The sequence below is a fragment of the Podarcis gaigeae genome, assembly GCF_964106915.1.
Source record: "Podarcis gaigeae genome assembly, chromosome: Z".
Lineage (NCBI taxonomy): Eukaryota > Metazoa > Chordata > Lepidosauria > Squamata > Lacertidae > Podarcis > Podarcis gaigeae.
The window spans coordinates 12,602,929-12,625,112 of NC_139691.1; the positions used below are offsets into that span (position 1 = coordinate 12,602,929).

Below are 22,184 nucleotides of genomic sequence, written 5' to 3' on the forward strand. Positions count from 1 at the left end.
GAAATTCTGTCAGTCTGGATTTACTATCGGTTTCCCACAGCTGAATTCTTAAGCAGGGTGATTTAACACCTTGGCTCTCCGTCAACCGGTTCTGGCATTTATTTGAATGCATTACGCCACTGGTTTCCATAAACTCTTTCCCCCTCCCTTGCTTTCTTCCTTTTTTTAAAAAAAAAATGTTTCAAATAAATGACTGTTTATTTTCACGGAAACCATCTGTATTTCTGCAGAGAGCGACAGATAAACTGTACGTAAAATGCGGTAATGTCGCTGCCACGCAGGTTAAGAGAAAACAGATTGGATGGCAAACTCGCATGGTGGGGAGCAAAGGGGGTTTGTTTGAATCCTTTTATAAACATCTTAAGATGTGATGGTTGAATTTGCACACAAACATCAAGTTAAAACAATGAGGGCTGCAGTGTTTGACTTAATAGGTTAGAATAATTGTTTTATTTTTACTCGGCTAAAAAATATTCCACACCCACCCTGCTTAAACAAACAGCAGATCAAAATGCATCTGTTCCAATTGTTTTTATTTAGAGCTTCGTTTGCCTTGCTCTTCAGCCAGAAGGGATGCCTAGAGCCTGCTTATGAAAATCAGAAACAGGGCAGTTCCCTGCCCCTCAGACTTTACAATCTAAACGACACAGCATAAAAGGATGAGGGCTTGGTAGGAAGGAGGAATAAAGCAAACTCAAGTCCCAGTTCTTAGTTGCCAAATGCAGCTACTGTAGTCATGGAGCTGGGTGTAAGCATTAATGGAATGGACTGTTGCTTACTTTCCCTCTGGCCCTAGTGATGGTTACTGAAGGGATGGGGGCTTTCAACTGGATCAGTATGAAAGCACGATGGAGGGTGTATATATATTTGTGCATGCATCTTTGTGTGTCTCTCACACACAAGTTTATAAAAACTACAGATGGCGAACAAGAGGCATTACCTCTTTTCCCTCTCCCTTAAGTTACAATGCCACTTTTCAGGTGATGCCTGTCTATGATGCACACATGCGTAACCTAACCTGAAAGTAGGTTCCCTGTTTATCAATATGAAAACCTAATCACTAGATTAATTAGCTAACAATGCAATCCTATTCATGTCTGCTTGAGTTCAGTGGGGCTTGCTCCCAAATGTGTGTGTGTGTGCGTGCGTGCGTGCGTGCGTGCCCAGGTGCAGTCCCCCCACCGCCCTGAGAGCCAGACCTAAGGATTAAGCAGGAGCACAACAACATCTTTTGGGATTAAAACTTTATTGAATTGCAGATGTAGGAAACCTTGGCATAGGCATTGGGTGTGTTTCCCTCTCAGCCCTCTACTGGGGATCTGAGGCAAGTCAGGGTTGAATGGGAATATGGGGCCACTGCAAAACGTGCATTTACACAACTGGTTCCCTCCCGCGTAGCTGGGGGGAGTTCTATGCCCACTTGTTGTACACCTATGGATAGAGACTCCCCTCAAGACCCCTCTAATGGGGTACCATGATATCACTACCGCAGAAGGGGTGATTCGCCGCTTCAGCCCTTTTCAGTTGTTAGACTAAAGGATTCCACTCAATGCCTAAAATCGCCACCCGAGACTATGAAATCAAGAAAATGTTACCTTGAAGGCATTCTAACACAAAGCGGTGAAGCATCAAGATAACGCATTCTGATTTGGCCAACTGCTTGGTTTTGATTCTTACCACTGCCTGGTTGTCAGACCAGAAACAAACCTTGGTTTTCTTGAACTGGTGGCCCCAGATGAATAGTGCAACTAAAATTGGAAAAAACTTGAGGAAAAGTTAAGTCTTGTGTGATGCCTGTGGAGTGCCAGGATGCTGGCCACAGGCAGGCACACCAGTAGACTCCGGAGTAAACCTAAAGCCACAGCGACAAGAGGTATCAGAGTGTACTTGCAGCTCGTCTTTGGTGACTAACAACTCCTGCCAAAATGAGACTCTTGCCTCCAGTGGTAATACTGGGGTTGGGATGCTAAGCTCTTGCCTCTAGTGGTAATACTGGGGTTGGGGGGGATGCTTCCTTCCCACCGTTAATGCCTTATTCTTGATCTTTTTTGCCACTTGCACAGTTCAGCTTGGCTGGGAGCCCCCCTTGCCGTACCCTTACATGTGTGGGGTGGAGAAACAAGTTCCTGGTGTTCAGTTGTACTGGCAGGCGGAATGCTGGTACTTCAAGGAGCGTGAGAGGTTGATAGCGGGTTTCTGGCTGGTTGGTTGGTTGGTTGGTTGGTTGGATGGGTTGTTGTTGTTGTTGTTGTTGGCTGTTTATATTATTACTGGACAGAACTGTAAAGAACTAGGGAGTGATAACTCCTTATCACTCCCTAGTTCTAAGAGTTATAAGGAGAAACCACAGAGCCACAAAGGATAATTGTGCACTTAGGAAAAGCTGCAAAATAAAACAGAATGCTGTTACCACATGGGCTTTTCCACAATCAGATTGCCAAGGGAGTTTGAGGCCACTTCAGTAACCAACCGAGACGCCCAGCCCCACACGGGGAGAAAACGCTGCCAGGATATACAGTATCGAGGCAAAGCCCAAGAGCCCCCTTTGGCCAATTATCCCATGAACAATTAAATAGCTCAGAATTAATTGCACACAAAGCACTCAGTTTAAGTTACATTACTCAATTCATTCAAAATATATATGAAAAGGTTTTGGGGTTGTTGTTGTTGTTATTATTATTATTATTATTATTATTATTATTATTATTATTATTTCTTATTTCTATGGCCACCAACACATAGATATATAGATATATACCAACATATGTGCATACGACATACACATGCACATAAGTGCACATGCACACACACATGTATGCATATATGCACACCACATATGTAAACATATACACATGCGAAACATGCACACCCAGATGCACACATGCACACTGCACACACCTGCATACATACATAATCTGTGACATGATGAATTGACATACCAAAGGAGTCTAGCATCAGTGTGGGAAAGAACCCTGAGTCATATAGTCCAAACCCCCCCCCCCCAGCATGCAGGAATGTGCACCGGTCCTAAATGGGGACTGAAACCTGCAACCATATGCATGGGGAATACCATCCACTCCTTAAATGCCCTACCTAAAAGCCTTTGCCCTCTCTGAGAACTGAATGCTGTTTCAAACATGGGGCAGTCAGCCCATTAATATGCTCTTTCCAGTACTAATAAAAAGTTATTATCTTGGTTTATGTTTATGTTTAAGAGGGAAGAACCGTTTCAGAGTTTTGGTTATTTGACTACAAACATTTAGGAATTGTTTTGTAGGGAACCATGTGCGAAAACTGCTTATAGGATCAGTTTACCAGAAGTGTTTTCATGTTCAAGGAATACAGCGAGTGGAGGTTTGCAGTGAGTTCTGAGGCAGTAAAATTGGGGTAGTTATTTATGCTGCTTCACTAGGGGGACAGAAGCAAAAAACAACTCTCAGAACCCAACCTGCTTACAATCAAGAACACCAGCATGGGTGAGATTAGGGAAAGCTGGAAATGGGGGAGAGGTGTAGGCAAGGGAAGTGAATGTAGTCAAATGCAGCTGAATGCACTTAATGTTCTTTTTAAAAAACAACAACCCAAAAACTTCATATAGCCTTTATGCCTAATTAAAACACAATTATCACCATCGTAAATGTCAGGGCTGAGCCACAGGCAGCAATCAGAGGGGAGCCAGGAGCTGAGAATTAGGAATTGTGCCAAGGGCTCTGAGGCAGAAGGACAAGAGCCAGGAGTCAGGAGCCAAAGGACACAGAGAAACGGACCAGAGCCAAGAAGTCCATTATTCCTTAGGCAAAGTCCCAGCCCAAACAGGAAACATTTTATAGCCCTTCCTAAGTAGGGGAGCCCAATGGCCGTCCTGAGGCTGAACACACTTTCCTGCCCATGAAGGTCCTCCAAATAATAGCTCTGGAAGCTCATTGCATCGGGGGGGGGGGAGGGGGCAGGCAGCCAGGCTCAGAGCCCCACATGTCTGTTCTAGCCCCATGAGAATAACAACAGAAGAACAAAAGGAGGACTGGGGGTGCCTCTGCTACCCAGCAGGGAGAAAGCCCACTTCAATGGAGAGATTTAAACTTTTACTGGCAAATAATATTATTTCCCAACCAGAAGAGCAGGGGAGGGGAACTTTCAACATGTCAAGTGTGGAAGGCTGCCTTCTGTTTCATATGTGTGTTTTAATGTGTTGAGTATAGGATTGATTGATTGATTGATTGATTGATTGATTGATTTGGGGTTTGGTCTGGAGTGGTTGTTGTTTGTATGCATGGCAATAACTTCTCCTCCTCTGACTTCTGTCCTTGCCTTGGATCTGGTTGGGAGCATGTGGACTTCCCTTCAGCTCTGTGCAACTCATGGAGACTTTTCAAGTCCTGAGCTTCTCTATAAAAACACTTTGCAAGGCAGCAGCTACAGGATACAAAAGACCTCAGGGAGCAGTATTGGAGAGTGTGGATGTGTGCACACGTGGGTGTGTCAACCAGCAATGTTTATTATTTGGGACTGGACCATCTCTGATTCTGCTAGACCTGATCAGTGATGGCTTCTCCCTTAAGAACATATGAAAAGCTTGCTGGTTCAGGTCAGTGGTCCATCTTTACTCACAGTAGCCACCCAGATGCCTCTGGGAAACCCTCAAGTAGGACTGTGGCATAGCTATCGTGGCTACTTGCCATTGATAGCTTTGTCCTCCATAGATTTGTCCAATCCTCTTTTAAAGCCATCCAAGTTAGTGGTCATCACTGCCTCCTCTGGGAGCAAGTTCTATAGTTTTAACCCTGCATTGTGTGAAGAAGCGTAGACCAAACAACCAAATCTGATGGATGGCACTTAACCCAGAACAGAATAAGAAATGAATAAGAACAGAATAAGAAAAGTGTAAAGGGATGGCCTGTTTGCCTCGTTCAGCAACAAGTGCCCCATGTGTGCAGGTACAGCAGACCTGGAAGCCTTACAGCAGGTAGCACCATGGATTGGCTGGCTCTCTGGGTCACCTGATCCTCATTTCCCACCCCCAATGGGAGGGAGAAGCTGAGCAGATGGAAAAAATCCAGCTTTCACCTCTTTCACTTTCCTATAGCCTTTAAATTGCACTGAGCTGTTGTCATTTTTCTTTTTTGAAAAAAGCTGTATATAAATATTTTAAATAAACAAAAGGGCTTGCGCCAGTTCCAAGCCAAACCACAGAAGGTGATTTCCCCCTGAAAGTTCTCTATAAAAATTTGCTTTCTATCTGCTAAAGAACTGGGCTACTTTTAGCTTTAAGGCTTCCCTGGCTTTTCCTTCCTCCTTTTTCAGAGAGGAAAAAAAATCTACTTTAGTATGGACATAGGAAGCAGTTTGACATAGGAAGTCAAACTATTGGTTCACCCACTCTGACTGGCAGTGACTAGAAGCATTAGAAGACAGCAATTTCCATTCTGACTTGTATATGTCAATGTCAGCACTGTTTCCATTCAGTTTCCATGATATATTATGTTTTTCATTTCAGTGACCACTATTATGCTGCTAATGTTGTTGTTTATTTTTATTATTTTTATTTAATTCATTACCTTCCCTTTACCATAAGATCCCAGTGCAGATTACGATAATTTAAAATACAACTTTAAAAAAAAATTAAAAAAAAATAGGAGGGGATGCAGTCACAACAAACAGGGGGTATGCTTAATTTAACATAAGTAGTTTTGTAAGCTACATCATTACATAAGACTTACATTCATTTCAGTGTCAAGGAAACGTCAGAACAATGAAGAAGACACCTTCATTAATTGCATAGCTTTTGCAGATTTAAACAGCGACAACAGTGTGAATGAATGCTGGTTTCAATTCCTGACCACAGACAAATGCATGGACCACAGCAGTTTCTGTTTCCGATTCCATTTTTCTTGGGAATACTCTGGCATCCCTAGTGATGACTCTTGGGGGTTTCGGGTAGAGGGGGGTCTTTCCCATCACATGCTCTCTGATCATTTTAACTGGAAATGCCAGTGATCTGGACCCCAGGGACCTTCAGCAGGCCAAGCATGTGCCCTGTCACTGAGCTGTGGCCCTTCCCAGTCTAGCAACACCTCCTGCTTCCCAGCACCAGTTCCACAGAGGGTTGAATGCGCAGCCACAGGACTGGGGAGCAGAATGGAACTGGGAGAGACCCTTGGGAACTGATAGGCTTAACAGTCATGTTTCACAATACCAGTTGCTGGAAACCAAGGGAAGGCTATTAATTGCTAGTAGACATGATGGCTATGCTCTAACTCCACAGTTGGAGGCAGCAATGCTTCTCAATAGCAGTTGCTGGAAACCACAGGAGGGCAGGGTGCTCTTGTGTTTAAATACTGCTTGAGGGTTTCCACAGGCATCTGGGTGGTCACTGTGAGAACAGGATGTTGGACCAGATGGGCCATAGACCTGATCCAGCAGACTGTGTTTTTATGTTCTTCTAGCCAGTGGTTTAACACATTGCAGGAGTTGGACTAGATGACCCTGGGTCCCTTCCAACTCTACATAATCCTGTGAGTTTAAAAAACAAACATATTGTTAAAGCACAAACAAAAAACACAAAGCAACAATATAAAACCACATAAAAGCAAATGAAACAGAAAACCAGAGGATGCAAACACTTAAAAGAGGGCCTAATCTTATGGTTCAGGAAAGTCCTGGGCAAAAATATATGTCTTTATTAGATGTCTGAAGCAAGAAGTGGTTGCTACCTCCATTATGGCAGAGGGCAGGGTATTGTGCAGTATAGGGGCAACAGCAGACAACGCCCGTTTCTGGGTCACAAACCCCACCCCCTATGAAATGTTGCTGGGTTCAGTACCATGAGTAGAATTTCCCCCAAACAATCTAAGTGATCTTACAGATCTGCACAGGGGCAGGCAGTCATTCTGGTAACACAATCCCGAGAAAGCTTACAGCTTTACAGATTGGCAGAATAAATCTGAAGATACTGTTCCTGAAACTGAGACCATGCAGTTCAGGCAGACCCAACAGCTAAGTATCCACATCAAAGGAGTAATAATATTTTTTCCACTCTATAGTGTTTTGGAACGCTTACGCATGTTCATTTCAGTAGACACACAATCTACAACGAATTCACGTAAAGCGTCCTTTTTCCATGCTGGCTTCTCAGGATCAAACTTAGTGTCCTCCTGGCAAACAACAATTTATTCCACATCTTTGTTTAAAAACAACTCATCAGTACCAAAAAAAGGAAGGTATCTTTCTGTAATTTTGACCCAATTCACAGCTTTCTCTTTCTTACAGCCTTTTTTAAAAAAAGAGTAGGGGAGGGGGAAAAAACCTGTTTATAGCATTTGCTTCTCTCATTTTCCTGAAGGTGGGGGGAAGGAAAAAGAACAGGTTTCGAGGTTTATTGTTGCAGCTTCATCTTCCTTGACCTATGCATTCTTCATTGCTATTGAAAGTTAATGGGGGCACAATTGCATTCCCAAACATTGGGGCTGTGAAAGTAGCCCAGGCCCAAACTTACTTGATCTCTGGTGATCGGTTCAATTTAGTGACCATTTTTAGCCATTAGGGTCCAGGCAGAGTGATGGTGATTTGGCGGAGGCCCAGTGTCTCTGGGAAAATTGGCTCTTTGATAAGAGTCCTGTTATCAGGGGGGGATACTTTCTCATTTACATTTAGATGAGTATTGATTATTTATTTACTCTGAGAAGTGAGATTCGTTCCCAATCTTATCTCTCCTCGTCTCTGCTTGTCAGCAGAAAGAGAGATAGTGCTCCCTGACATCAGCCCCCGAGATAACAGCACTTTCTTAGCAGAGATAAAAGTTGGAATTGGGCCTTTTTCTTGCCTTGACTGAAAGGATAAGTTTTAAAAATTAGAACTGATGGGTCAGGCTTTCAAAAGCCTTTCTGAAGGCTTTTGCAATTTAACCGGCCAGCGGGATGGCTCAGTATAATAGGGTCCAGCTTTTCACTCTTTTGTTGAGGGAATTGTTTAATTTGGTTATACATCTCGTCATCTGGGGGTGGAGGGGCCTTTTTTTTTTCTTTTTGGCAGGGTGCAGCATAAGAAGGCAGAATTGTTAACCTTCGCAGGTCACATTCAGTTTTGTTTTGTTTTTTAATTTTGAAACCAGCTGCTAGAAGGGAAATGTTTAAGCAATAGGTCAGGGAACAAAAAAACTGTGAAATGGGGGGCAGTGAAGGAGATGTGGATTGTTTACCAAACACATTCTAGTGTTAGCAGCCCCACATATGTGACTGCTTGTGGCTGAAGTGCAGCATCCGTGGAGGTTGTGCCCCAACTAAGCACTACTCAGAGTAGACCTACTAGAATCAATTGACCTATTAGTCATGTGCTACAAATTTGTTTCCAGGCTTAATGCAAAGATCAGGTTTTGACCTACAAAGCCTTATATGGCTCAGTACCCGGGTGCCGCAAGGACCGCCTCTCCCCACATAAACCCACCCAGACCCTGGGATCACCATTTGAGGCCTGTCTTCATGTGTCTCCTCCATGGGAGGTTTAGAGACTGGCAACACAAAATTGTGTCTTTTCATTTGTGGAATGTTCTCCCCAAGAAGGCACACCTGGCACCATCTTTATTTTTTGGTACCAGACTTCCAGCCCTGAATCTGAACTGGGGCACAATCTGTAAGTCCTGCCTTTTCTTTGTTAGATACGTGGTTTTATACTTTTGCTAGACTTATTCTTAACTGGTTTTTATGTAAGTCACTTTGTGTCGCTCTGCAACAGAAGTGACTAACAGATAAAATAATAATTTCAGCTGGCCTCCTCTCAGTAGGACTTGCATTGGGTACAACCCACGGAGTCTCTCCCAGTGCTACATGAAGATGCCAGGGATTGAACCCAGGACTTTTGCAACTAAGCTGTGGCTGCAACCTCACACCATTTAGTCCCCCCCCCCAGGCTGAGTACATGCCTTCCAGCAGAGTTAAATAAAGGGAAATTACGTAATCAGTTACAAATGGGTGATCCTGTACACACACCCCAGTGGCCTCTGGGTAATCAGGGCATGAAGACACCAGTGCTTTTCCCAGCAAGTATTTTTTTGTGGGTAGACTTCAGAGGAAGCTGGAGCTTCTGTTTAGGTGTTGTGGCCAATGGTCATGGATTGACTTCTCTTCCATAAATTTGTATATTATATGTAGCTCCTCCTTTCCCCCACCCCTTTCCAGAAGCAGCCAATGTTCCTGTTTTCATACTAACACACTTTTTCTCTTGCTGGTAGTTCATTGGTTTGCTTTTTAAAAAAGATAAGTTTATTATATTTTATCGTGATCATTATTTGTTTGATGTTTATTTTGTATGCTGCTTTGCAAAGTCAGTGTTGGACGGCATTATAAAAAATGTTAACAACAACAACAACAATAGCCACCATTGGAAGTCAACTTCTAGGAATCCCCCTTTGCTTTTTGATTAATCTAGGAACTCTCCCATTGTCACGGTGTGCCTTCCTAAAACCATCACTCCTGTTCCGTTTTCATTTCCCATGAAGAATCATAGAATCATAGAATTGTAAGGACCACACGAGCCATCTAGTCCAACCCCCTGTGATGCAGGAATCTTTTGCTCAAGGTGGGGCTCAAACCCACAACCCTGAGATTAAAAGTCTCATGCTGTACTCACTGAACTACCAGCTACTTCCCATCACCAGCTGCAGTAGCCAGATATTGCTGGATTCTCATCTCCCAACATCCCTGGCCATTGGCTAGGCTGGCTGGGGCTAATGGGAGTTGTAGACCAGCAACATCTGGAAGGCCACAGATCCTTCATCCGTAATCTAAAAAGTGGTATTCCCTATTTCATGCAAGAGACAGAAGGGGGTGCCTCTTGGATTAGGGCTGATTAACACATAGCCCTTCTAGATCTTGTTTGGACTCCAGCTCTCAGCAGCCCCTGTCACTGTGGCTAAAACTGCAGAAATATATATTCAACAGCTAGCCTATCTGTGTCCCATTTCCCCCGGTTACTAAGTCTAGAATTTGCAAATGAGCTGTTGTAATGCAACAACTCAGACTGTGAGCTTCTATATGAGCTGTAGGCTCCACCCATTCGTGTGTGTCCTTCCTTCCCACATCATCCATACAACGTTCACCAGAAACAACTTCTGTCCCAAATGTTCTCCCTGCTAAATCTGGAGTTCCCCTCTCCTCAGAAAATCCAAAAAGGACATTTTCCATGTATACCATTGTTCGTTGTTGTTTCAGTGGGGGAGTTTTTGGTGTGGAGCAGTTTCTTCAGAGGAGTGTTGCTTGAAACAGCAAACAGTGGAAAACAGGGAGAATGGACATGGAAGCTCCAGGTTAAAATCACACCCAGATATATGCTACTTCATGTATGGATTGCCTGGGGCAAATGTCAAATGTATACCAGCTCTTGGTTTTAAGACTACTCCTTTTCCTTGTGTGTTCGTTCCCATAATTAGAGATGGAAAGGAAACCCGTCCCTTAGCCTTTCTTGCTGGTAGCTTCCTTTGGTTGAATTGTAATCTGTTTTATACTTTTCAACTATCTTTTTTATATATAAAAAGCACCCATATTCTTAAAAGTTTCGGAGGCATACCAATTGATTTTAAAGACAATCCATTAATTGATCAAAAGGCAGACCATTAATCAACACAACGGTTTCCAAGACGTTGTGTCATTAATGGGTGCCAGCAGCAAATTTCTAAGCAAATGTGGCAACTGGGATCTTTCCAGCCACGGGTGCCAAGAGCGGGGGCTGTTCTCAGTTCTGAGGATTGTTTTACACAGGGCTGCTCAGTTCTTAATCCACGTCTGACAATACACACACGCACACAGTTTCCATTTTAGCGTCTGCTTTTGGCACTCGTGGCAATGCCTTTTTTGTTCTTTTTTTTTAAAGCTATCATGGATAAAATGTGTTTTTCCTTATTTGACACAACTTATTCCCCCCCCCCCCTATTTGTTCCTTTCCTAGCTTGTGGGCTTTGGGTTTATCACAGACACGCACACAGGGGTGTTTTCTTTTTTGAAAAAGATGAGCAAGTGCTTTCCACTTTGTTCTGGGATGCTTTGTGTTTCTTTTTGTGTGCAAGTGGTTTTGTTTTGTTTTTATTTTGCTTTGTTCTCTCACCTCTCCTATCCCTCTTTGTGTGTGCGTGTGCATTCACGTGCGCCTTTTCCCCTTTCCTTCCCTTTCCTTTTTTTTTTCTTTTTGCTAGGTGCTTGTTTCTCAGAGTGCAATTGGTTTCCTAAATGCCTGGAACCAGCTACATGTGCCATTTCTGATTGCGCCAGCCACATGGGGACTCACTGTGCTTCCCCCCCCCCCCCTGCAGCCTACAAATCGGCTGCTTTTTCTGCATCTGTTCAAGAAAGTCACCAAGAGTAGAGAGGGAGAGTATTCATTTTCCCCGACAAATCAATGCTGCATCAAGAGCAAACTACACTGGCACAGGGAGAGTACTCTTCACACGACTGGGGCTGGGGGGGGGGGGAGGAAGGGAGAGCAGGAAGGGCAGAGGAGCCATAATTGAAACCCAGCCGCCGTAAATTTTGAAATTAATTGTCTTAACACGTTCCATCTCGTAACCAATGTGATGTCCGAGGCGCCCGTTTTTGTTTTTGCCTGTGCTTTTTAAATATTTGTAAATGCTTTGCTGAGTTTGAATTATGAGAGGATTACGATGAGACACTTAACTCCCGTTCCAGAGAAAGCATTGTCTGCTCTTTTTCTCTGCACCTTCCTCCTGCAACCCATTACAGCCGCTCCACAAATTCTTAAGAGAAGGAGAAGCGTTTCAGAGCCTTAAAGGAGTCAAAGGTTGAGAATGGTCATCACATGCCTTTGAATTAGAACAGCGTTTACCAAATCTCTGTTACTGTTTTCTGCATTAAAACTGGAGGGGTTGATTTCCAGTGTGTGTTGTAATATTTAATGACTTGCCCTCAAAACAGATTCTTCCTTCACTGAGTTGAGGGCCTGGTTGTTGCTGATCTGGGTCTTCCTGATTAGGAAGAAGCCTGCACAAAGCAGAGACTCATAAAGAGGTGCAGCAAGCAACCTCATCTGATGCTGAACATTTTCTTTATCTAGAAGGACTAAATGATCTGCTTATACTCGATGCATAGAGGTATAAGAGTTTTCTATCTTCAAGTGAAGACTTCCTGGAAGGGAGGGTAGGCCAGATCATGACTCGTGCACAGACGCAAAAGGGAGCCTTTTCCCAGGGCAGGAAGGTATACATTCATATCTCGGTGCAATGGAGCAGAATTAGACGGCAGGGCATCTATGAATGGGCAGGTGCATTATGATCACAGGAGTCTTTAATTATCTAATTAACTTTATGTCCCATCACACAAGTTCCCTTATGGTACACCATTTGGAATTTGCCAGATTACTAAATTCAGATCCCTCCTTAAGGCATGGAATTAGTGGGTGGGATTTTTCTTGGGGCGCAAATCTATTTGCTCTACATCTACATTCTTTCAGTACTAAAATGGGAACAATACTGGTCTGCCTTACATGGCAGGGAGGTGCTAAGAAGTATAAATAACTAAATGTGGTCTTCGCTATTTATCTGTTCAGACTCTGTCTCATCTGGAGTCCTTTAATGCTGATGTGGGGAACCATCTTCTGCCCCGAGGGTCGCAATCCCTTCTGGAAAACCTTCTGAGAGCTGCATGCCAGTGGTGGGCGGGGCCAGAGGCAGAAGTGGGCAGAGCAATCAGGATAAATTTTTATCTTTGTTCAGCAGGCTAATTTCTAAACATCCCTCTCTCTATTTCATCCATGGAAGCAAGAAGTTTCAGCAGAGTTCAAGGACATATTCTGGACAAGGAAAAATACTGTGTGAGCCAGAGCCAATGAGGTTGTGTGGCTAAGGGAGTGTGGGCATGTGGCTCGGGGAGAGTTATGAGGGCCAGATAGAGAGGCCTAGAGGGCCACAGTTGACTCTTGAGCTTGAGGTTCCCCACCCCTGCTTCAATGTTTTATTTCTCTCCTCCCTCCAAAAAAAATACCCCCTTCCCCCCTGCCCAAGCTGAAAGAAATCCTGTAAATGTATTGTCTGTTTTCAGGCCCTCAGTACCGGCTGGAGAAGCAGAACGAGCCCAACGTCCCTGTTGACTTAGACTGTACCTTGGAGAGCCAGAGCACTTTGGAATTCTGCCTCGTCCGCGAGAATAGTACGTTGTTGGCCCTTTCCCTCCCTCTCTTGCGCTCTCGTAAAAGCTGCTTAAGGTCACATTGTTTATGTCCTCTAGATCCCCCAGGCTGGGCAAGCAAAGTTGGAAGAAGATCTGGCTATTTCTTTATTTTCTTCCTTCCTCTTCCCAACCACCCCCAAAGCCATCTTCCCTCCCTGCCAGAAAGACTTCTCTTTCCAAAACTACAGTGATTGATTTCCATACCTTTTCGGTTAAATAGTCTGCACCCTATCACTTCATGATTAATCTGTTTTCTGCTAACCTCTGTGCTTGTGAAGTTACGAGCCTGTTATGAACCTCTCCCTTTCCCTCTCCCTCTCTCTCCTGCCCCAGTCACCGATCTACCCTTCTGCTCCAAGAAACCTGAGCAAGGATGGCCTGGCTTGTTACAGAGGTTGACCCTTTCTCCTCAGGCTTTTACCAGCATTCCTTCTACTTTTTATTTGTTTAAAAGCATTTCTAAACCACATAATCTTTAATCTCTTAAGCCAGCCCGCCAGATCCATTGCTTATTGACCAATCAGGTCATTCTTACATACTGGGGTGGGGAACCATTTTAGCTGCATGGGCTGGATCCTTATCAAGATCAACCTCGCAGGCCAAATCTGAAAGGTGGGTGGGTGAACTAGCATTCTCAATAGTGGTTTGACTTTCGGTCCCTCTTCCCAAGGGACTCTGGGAATTGTAGCTCCAGGAGGGGACTAAGGGTCTCCTAACAACTCTCAGCAGCCTTAACAAACTACAGCTCCCAGGATGCTTTTGGGGAAGCCATAACTGTTTGAAGTAGCATAAGCTTGTCTACACAAAAATGTTTTAAGCAGGCCCCAAAAAGAGTTTGGTGAAAGAGCCTGTCTGATGTCAGTAGACCATCATGGGCTGAGTGAAGTCCACTCCCTTGACTCAGAGATCATGAGACTTCTGAAGCTCTTTTGTAAGTGTCTCTGAGAACTTCTTGAAGCTATAAAGCATAATGTAAGTATTCTAAATAAATAAGCACACAAGTAAAGAAACAGCCCAAGCCAACTAACTTATATTTTCTAAGGATTAGATTCCAGTGAGCTTCCTTGCTTATCATATCTTTATCTCATCTTTTTTCCTCCAAGGGGCTCCAGGTGGCATTCCTGGTTCACCCCCTCATTTAATCCACACAACAACCCTGTGAGGTAGGTGAGGCTGAGAGGGAGTGACTGGTCCTCAGCATTACCCAGAGAGCTTCATGGCTGAGTGGGAATTTGAACCCTGATTTCCCAGGTCCAAGTCCCAGACTCTAGCCGCTATACCACACTGGCTCTTGTTTAAGAGGGCATTATCTCATAGCTCAATATGTTTAAGTTTGCTGCTTCTTTTCTCTTAACTCAGTATTTAAGGCATATCAAAGTGGAGGGGAAAGAAAATGTGAGGAATTGGACAGCTGTGAATGAGCTCTTCACATCCTTTGGAAGTGGCTGCAATTGCACGATACGTTTCGGTCTAATTTTAGCTGCTGTAATTAAAGTTAGTTGTTTATTCTGATAAAGGAGTTTCAGTACGAGAGTTATTTCAGATGATCCACTCACGGTACGTATGTAATGTGTGTGTGATATGTATATGTGCAATATATGATTGTGTGTGATATATGTGTGTGAGAGAGGATATCCATCCATTCTCTGCACAGAGCTGAACAGATGCTAGTGAAATGCAAGCCAAAATTCTCTTTTTCAGCCAGTGTATCATTTATATTTCAAAGGGATTAAGTTAAAAAAGAGGGCTTTGCGTTAGCACAAATACACAGCAAGATGTCTCCTTTTCCACAGAGCCCTTGCTGCTGTCAAAAGGATTAACAAAACACTTCCCATATTTGGGACTTTTGAAACATACAGTAAGACTCGTATTTGGAATGCCGTTGCCTATTTTTTCCTCTCCCCTCTCTCTCTTTCTCTCTCTCTCTTTTACGAGGTCCCCCAACTATTCACGCTTAATTTACTTTTATACCTCCCACCCAGCTTCTGGAAAGTTCCTGGTTCTCATTTCATCGTTAGATAGTAATTAGTATTCAAGGGAAATTGGTCTTAATATATTAAAATTGGTTAAGTGCCTTTAGACCTGTACCAAAGCCAATGTCTTATTGGAAAATGTAATTGGGGACGCTGTGTATGTAATTAATTGAATTACAATTAAGAACTTTCATTAAGCAATATACTAGTACATTGAAGTAATAAGGGAATGTGGGTCTTTTTGTGGGGGTGCTGCATGGTTAACTTTGTGTTGTTATTTTCTTGGAGAAACAGGAGATTTGTTCGGTCTCTGATGCAGGGGTGGCTTACCAGCTTTGGTTGGGCTCCAGCTCCCATCAGCTCCCACCAGCTTGGCCAGCAGTTGGGGACTATGGAAGTTGCAGTCCAGTAACATCTAGGGGTCATGGTATGGGCTGCCCTTGATTTGATATTTGAAGCAGCAAGGCTAAAGATTACGTCTTCTGTATTGTTGATATTAACGTTTTGCCATTTTCTTGCACTGCTCCCAAGGCAGGAACATAGGAAGCTGCCTGGCACTGGGTCAGATCATTGAGTCCATTCTAAGTCAATATTGTCTGCACTGATTGGATGTGCTTTAGGCAGGAGACATTCACAGTCCTTCCTGGAGATGTGTCCTGAGCACACCCAGCCAAGACGGGCAAGCAGCCAGTAGTTTAATTCTTTATTGACAAAATCATGTGCTTCCAGAAGTTCCTAAGGTGCACTGGATACACATGCTCCTAGTGACTACATAGCTGGCATTAAGTTTCCCAACTGAGCAGCTGAAGCAACAGTGGGACCACCATGCCCCTCTCCCCCCCTAGCTTAAGTACCCTCATCTGAAGAAGCAGAGTGCATGCAACCTGAGACTTCTTCTGTGCTTCCCTCTTGAAGCCCTGGTTCTAGGAGACAGCAGGGAAGAGGGCAGTGGAGACTTGACCAGCCCACCCCTCACCTGAAAAGCCTATTCCTGCACCCCCACCTCCATCTCTTGACTGCTTGGACCCTGACCCTTCCTTTAGCCCAGGCTCCTGCCTCATGGGTGGCCCCAAACCCCATAGACTGCTGCCCCTCTCTCCTGAGTTAGCCTCCGTCCCCCTGCCTTTGCCACACACTCATCAGAACCTTGTTGAGATGCTGCCAGAGATTGAACCTGGAACCTTCTGCATGCAAGGAAGATGCTCTGGCACTGAGCTACAGTCCTTCCCTTAGGACACGCCTTAGACAGAGTCAGGTGGTTGGTCCCTCTAGCCCAGTGTTGTCCACATTCATTTGCAGTGGCTCATTAGGGTTTCATACAAGAGGTTGTCTCCAAGTTTTACTCAGGGTAAACCCACTGAAAGTAATGAACCTAAGTTTAGTCGTGCATGGTATTTTCAATGGGTCTACTCTGAGAAGGACTGGCATTGGATACCATCCAGGGGATTGAATCTGTGACCTGGAGAGCTGCTGCCAGTCAGTGTAGGTAGTACTGAGCCAGATAGACCAATGGCCTGACAGTATAAGGCAGTTCCTAATAAGCCTGGAACTGCAACCTGTTTGAGAAGAAGCCATACCCCCTAAAAGTAGAGGACTCGTGTTTTGGTTTCTTGGGGGATGGGGAGCCACTCTGCCAATCTGTGTGGAGGGAGGGGCCAAGGAGAAGCCATGCCCCTAAAAGATAAAAGGGAGTCTGTCAGTCTTGAGTAGAGGGGAGCAGGCAGGAAGCAGAACTCTTCTATAAAATGGGACTGGTCTTAGTCCCAGGCTCCGATCTAGTGGAAGAATTCATCCCGGAAGCCTGATCCGGGGATCTTGGTGCTGGCAGCTAGACTTGATTTAAGGCTGTTTCCTGTGTTCATATTGTCAGCTCATATCTCATAGATGGCTCACTATTTCTTTTCTTCTTCTTTGTCAGTGGTTTTCCTAATAATTTCTGTTCTTTCCCTGCTGTAAAGGAAAAGCAAACTAAAAAAAGTTTAAACACAATACCTTGCTCTGCTTCTGCAAAAGGTCCTGATGGGTGCATTTGAGAAAGGTGCTATTTCTCAGAATCATGGCGGTGGCTGTGACTTCAAACAATGAAATGGGTCCATGTTCTTAAGAATGCACATGAAATAATTTCAACAAAGGCTCTTAAAATCTACGGTGTGGGGATTCCGTTTTTGTTTTATTTAGTCTTTGTGGCTCAGTCTTGGAGCACAATGCTACTTTTACTCAAAAGCAAGCCCCACTGTGGTCAGTGGGGCTTGCTCCCTAGTAATGGTGCATAGGGTGGGATCCAAAGACTTGAGACCAGCCGTTCCCCAACCTGGTGCCTCCAGACATTGTTGGGACTACAACTGCCATCAGCCCCTAGGCAGCATGGCCAATGGCCAGGGTTGATGGGAGTTGTAGTCCCAAGCTCTGGAAGGTGCCTGCTTGCAGAATGCTGGTCTCCCTCCCCACTTCCACTGAAATTACACCACCACCCCAGGGGCATGGGGGGGTGTTTCTGGCGTTTTGTTGTTTTTTTCCCTTCCAGATCCTCGCATAGCTATTCCTGACATGCCAGCTGCTGTTGCCAACACTGCCACTCAGCTGTTACTTAGAGCTTCACATATTCTCCAACAACTCCAACTTCCTGCTAATTCTGTTTCTCCTGCGTGGGTGCTGTTTCATGGGCCTTAACCCTTTTGACTCAGCTGCTTGAACATGGCATTTGTGAAGCTTACTATCTATCGTAAGGGGCAAACAGATATACCCCAGCACCCTGAGTCACATGGGGCACATGCGCCACTGCCTCTCTGTGCAGCCGAGGGTCAGATTTCTGCCTCCCTAATTCAAGCATTTGCATATATATATCTCATTGATTTTGTACCCTTTATTTTGTTCATTTATATATCACATTGTTGTTGCACCATTTCTTCCAATGAAGTCAGTGGCAGTGTTGCCTGTGAGGTTGGTTCTTACAGCTTTCCAAAGATATGGGTTCTAGATAATTATAAAGGGAGTTAATAAGTGAGCATGTTTACTTGTATTACTGATTCACAGTGCGGGTGCCTTAGAGCAGGAGTGAGGAAATCATTTTCAGCCTGAGGGCCACATTCCTTCTGTGCAGCCTTCCAGGGGCCACATGCCGGTGTTGGTTGGAGCCAAAGTGTGCGGGGCAACAAATGTTAATGTTACATTTGTATAGGAGACTAGGTTCGTACATACACACCTCTATCTTACTCACAGACAATCAAAAGGCATTATCAGAGTTCAAGGACATATTCTAGCCAGGAACAAAAACACACAAGGAGGGTGAGAAGCAAGACCAATAGAGAGGCCTAGAACAGCCCCTCTTAGAGGTCCAGAGAGGTCTGATTTGATCATATAATCAGCTGGTCTGAGAGGACATTGCTGTCTAATCTTGTGCCATCAGAACAAGTATATTTTTATTCATATTTATTAATGCTTTTAAACAGTTCAGTATAATAAAATCTGCACCAGTTAACAAAAAAGATCAAGATTTTTACCTAACAACAAATCTTAATTGCTTAAATTTGCAGCTCTAAGTGAGAGAGTCTGCCATATTTAGGCGCAACACACATAAAAACAAGTTGTGAAGTTTATCAGATGTCAAAAAATCAGCAAGTGTCTTAAGTTTGAGGATCTCCTTTGAGCTCAAATTCTTTTGAGTAAATTTAGAAGGCCAGATTCAGCCACCTCTGAGCCTGAGGTTGCCCCCCCCCCCACCCCACCTTAGAGGCCTCCCTTTATCCAGTGTTTATCAAGGCTGAGAAATGTAATCAAGACATTGGTGAGATGAGGAGTGAACAGCCTCCAGCCCTTGCCATGCCTTCAAAAAGCCTCTGTGAGCAGTCACTTGAGACCCCTTGCAAAAACAGCCTCTTCCTTCCACAACAACCAGAGTAAAGGGAGGTTGATTAGAGAGGCATACCCCAACTTTGTTCTTGCCAACTGCTGGCTTTGAACAGTCAGCATGTGTTGCCCAACCATTTACCCCAAGGGAATAAGACCCTCAACAGAAAAAAAAGTTGCCACCCTATGTTAGATTAATCAATTAAATGTTTCGATTAAAAAGTGCTGCTGCTGAATCTGCAAATTTTATTAAATTGTTGCAGAGAATGAAATCAATTCATCATAGTAAACAATAAAACTGTTTTAATCAATTAATCAAATGAACTTCTGATTCAAAATCAATGCTTTTATTCAGCAGAGATTATTAGCTTACAGTTTTTGATAGATTAAAAAGCTAATAAACCAGTAGATCATATTCATTCATCCCTTATAAAAAGGTTAGGCTTTCAAACGCCATCTTGAAAGAGGCATTCTTTCTTGCTTATGAGAGAGAAAGGGGAATATCTCTACAAAACCTGAGGCAGGATTTCAACCTGCCATTTCCCAAGTCCAAGCCCTAACCCTAGCTCACCATAGCTCTTACCCCAGGGTTCATGTTTCTAGTTACACAACTGAGCATTTGAAAAAGGCTCTCAATGACTTTTATTTTTAGACTTCATTTATGTATCCCTTTCTGTGATGCTTCTCAAAACGATTTCACAATGCCGTTATATGTAAAAGAATTACATATATAGAAACCATTACATACACTGGTCATGCTGGTCTTACTGTGCCTCCTCGGAGGGAGCAGTGCTTCTGAATACCAGATGCTAGAAACCGCAGGGGGGGGGGGGAGAGTTGCTCTTGTGCTTGTGGATTTTCCACCTTGGTTGGCTACTGTGAGAACAAGATGCTGGACTAAATGTTCTTATACAGGCACCCCCCCATGTACACACGTGTGTGGCTGTGTATCTGTGTGGTGACAGGAAATAAATAAGTAGAATCATACCGGGAAACAACAGGAGAGAGCTGGAGATCTGAAGATGACAGACTGAAGTAGAGCTCATCCGGAGACCCTCCTGTGCCAAGCCGGGCTCCCCAAAGACAGGGCCGGCCAGACAACTACCAGTACAGTGTTACCTCGGGTTACAGACTCTTCAGGTTACAGACTCCACTAACCCAGAAATAGTACCTCAGATTAAGAACTTTGCTTCAGGATGAGAACAGAAATTGCTTGGCGGCAGCGGGAGGCCCCATTAGCTGAAGTGGTATCTCAGGTTAAGAACAATTTCAGGCTAAGAACGGACCTCCAGAACGAATTAAGTTCTTAACCCAAGGTACCACTGTAAAGAGAAGAAAGGAAGAAGAGGGAGGGAATGGGGCGAGAGGCACAGGGGCAACGGAAAGGGACACCCGCTCCTTCACCACCATTGGGATTCTGCTGTTGCTCCTGCTGGCTTCCCTCCACCAGCCTCGCTGAGCAAGTGGAGGCTCCCTGCCACCGTCCCCCCCCCCCCCACATGGCCATACCTGAGAGACTGACCTTCTCAGGAGGAGGAGAGAAAAGTGGTGACAGTGAAGGCATCTGCTTGCATGGAAAGTGAGCAAGGGCTCCTAGGGGGGAAATGACCCATCCCTGCTTCCCATGCAATTTCCCCCTAAAGACCTCAAGCCCCGCAGGTCTCCTGGAGCCAGGTTTGTTCACTCCCTTGGTTTATAAAGGAAAATCTTTTATCCCTTTCCTTCCCTTTTTATTTTAAAGATGCTTTTTAGAGGACTACAAGAAGATCAAACCTATCCATTCTTAAGGAAATCAGCCCTGAGCGCTCACTGGAAGGACAGATCATGAAGCTGAGGCTCCAATACTTTGGCCACCTCATGAGAAGAGAAGACTCCCCGGAAAAGACCCTGATGTTGGGAAAGATGGAGGGCACAAGGAGAAGGGGACGACAGAGGACGAGATGGTTGGACAGTGTTCTTGAAGCTACCAGCATGAGTCTGACCAAACTGCGGGAGGCAGTGGAAGACAGGAGTGCCTGGCGTGCTCTGGTCCATGGAGTCATGAAGAGTTGGACACGACTAAACGACTAAACAACAACAACAACAACAACACTTTACATGATTTCACTTATGCATGCGGAGGCCCAGAACGTAGCCCCGCATAAGTGGGAGGATGCCTGTATATAAAACCAATTTTAAACAGTTTGAGATTCTGATCGGAATAAAAAACTCCTGCTCAGAAGGCTTGTTGTAAGAGGAAAGTTGAATCTGGAGCATGCATCATTACTTTTTGTTCAGCTGTGTTCTTGGTTATATGTTATGATAATAGTCCATAGCGTGGTCACATTAACCTGGGAATCTGTAGTAGAAAAACACTGTCATGACTCGGGAGGAGTCATTACCATCCACCTACCTCCGTAGGACTGGTGTGGTTACTGTGGCATGCAGTGTTGCATTTGCTGAGAGATCCCATTTGTTGTGAGGCACAAAGGAAGTCAAACAAGCCTGATTTACTTTTTACAGTTTCAGAAGTCCTGTTGGATTTTGCGTGGCACGGCATTGGGGTGTGAAATTGCAATGACGGGGCCATCTGCCTTAATCCTTGTATCCCAATTGAACCTTTCCCTCCCTGCGTTTTATTTAGAGTGATTATTCAGCTTTTCAGAGCATATTTTATCTGGTTTACCCCACCCCACCCTACCAGTTCTCTATTAAATGGACTCTGTTATTATGAAGACTAAAGGACGTAGTCTGGAGGTCTCACCTTTTAAAAAAAGAAAAAAAAAGAAAGCTTGTGTTCTCATCCTTGCCATTTAAAATTGCCTGCTGAAATTGCATACGCGTAAATTACACCCAGGGCCAGGGAGAGCCTGCCCAAACTTGGGACCAGTTCATCATTTGGTTCCCCCTCATGGGGAAGGGAGTTCCACAGTTTGCTTGGCTGGCCAGAGAAGCACCTTTCCACCAGTCACTGCTTGGCCACATGGATTATATAGTTGTGAGAGTATCTTCTGGAGATCAGTCTCTCTGCAGGGACAGCTTTGGGGCCACTACTGCTTGGGGAGCTGGTCTGGTAATGGAGCATGCCTGTCGTGAACAAGCTAGTCAATGTTGACTCAACAGCTGAAACAAACAGTACAAGGCAGCACCCATTTGCATGGCCAGCATTGTGTTAACGTTGTTGTTTAATCAGAGGGGAAGTTTACAGCATCTAATGGGA

General features: G+C 44.4%; 1 protein-coding gene across 17 annotated transcripts in view; it reads left to right on the forward strand.

The window, feature by feature from the left end:
• MAPKAP1 (MAPK associated protein 1) overlaps positions 1–22,184 on the forward strand; it is a 185,951-nt gene that overhangs the window by 111,123 nt on the left and 52,644 nt on the right. For 13 of the 17 annotated variants that reach the window (XR_014559940.1, XR_014559941.1, XR_014559942.1 and 10 more), the window contains one exon: positions 13,038–13,145. The exons of the other annotated variants lie outside the window; for them this stretch is intronic. Coding sequence is in view for 5 of the 13 variants with exons in the window: in XM_083721202.1 (XP_083577328.1) it covers positions 13,038–13,145 (108 nt within the window). In the remaining 8 variants the exon portion in view is untranslated. The remainder of the gene's footprint in view (positions 1–13,037; positions 13,146–22,184) is intronic. 17 annotated transcript variants of the gene reach the window in all.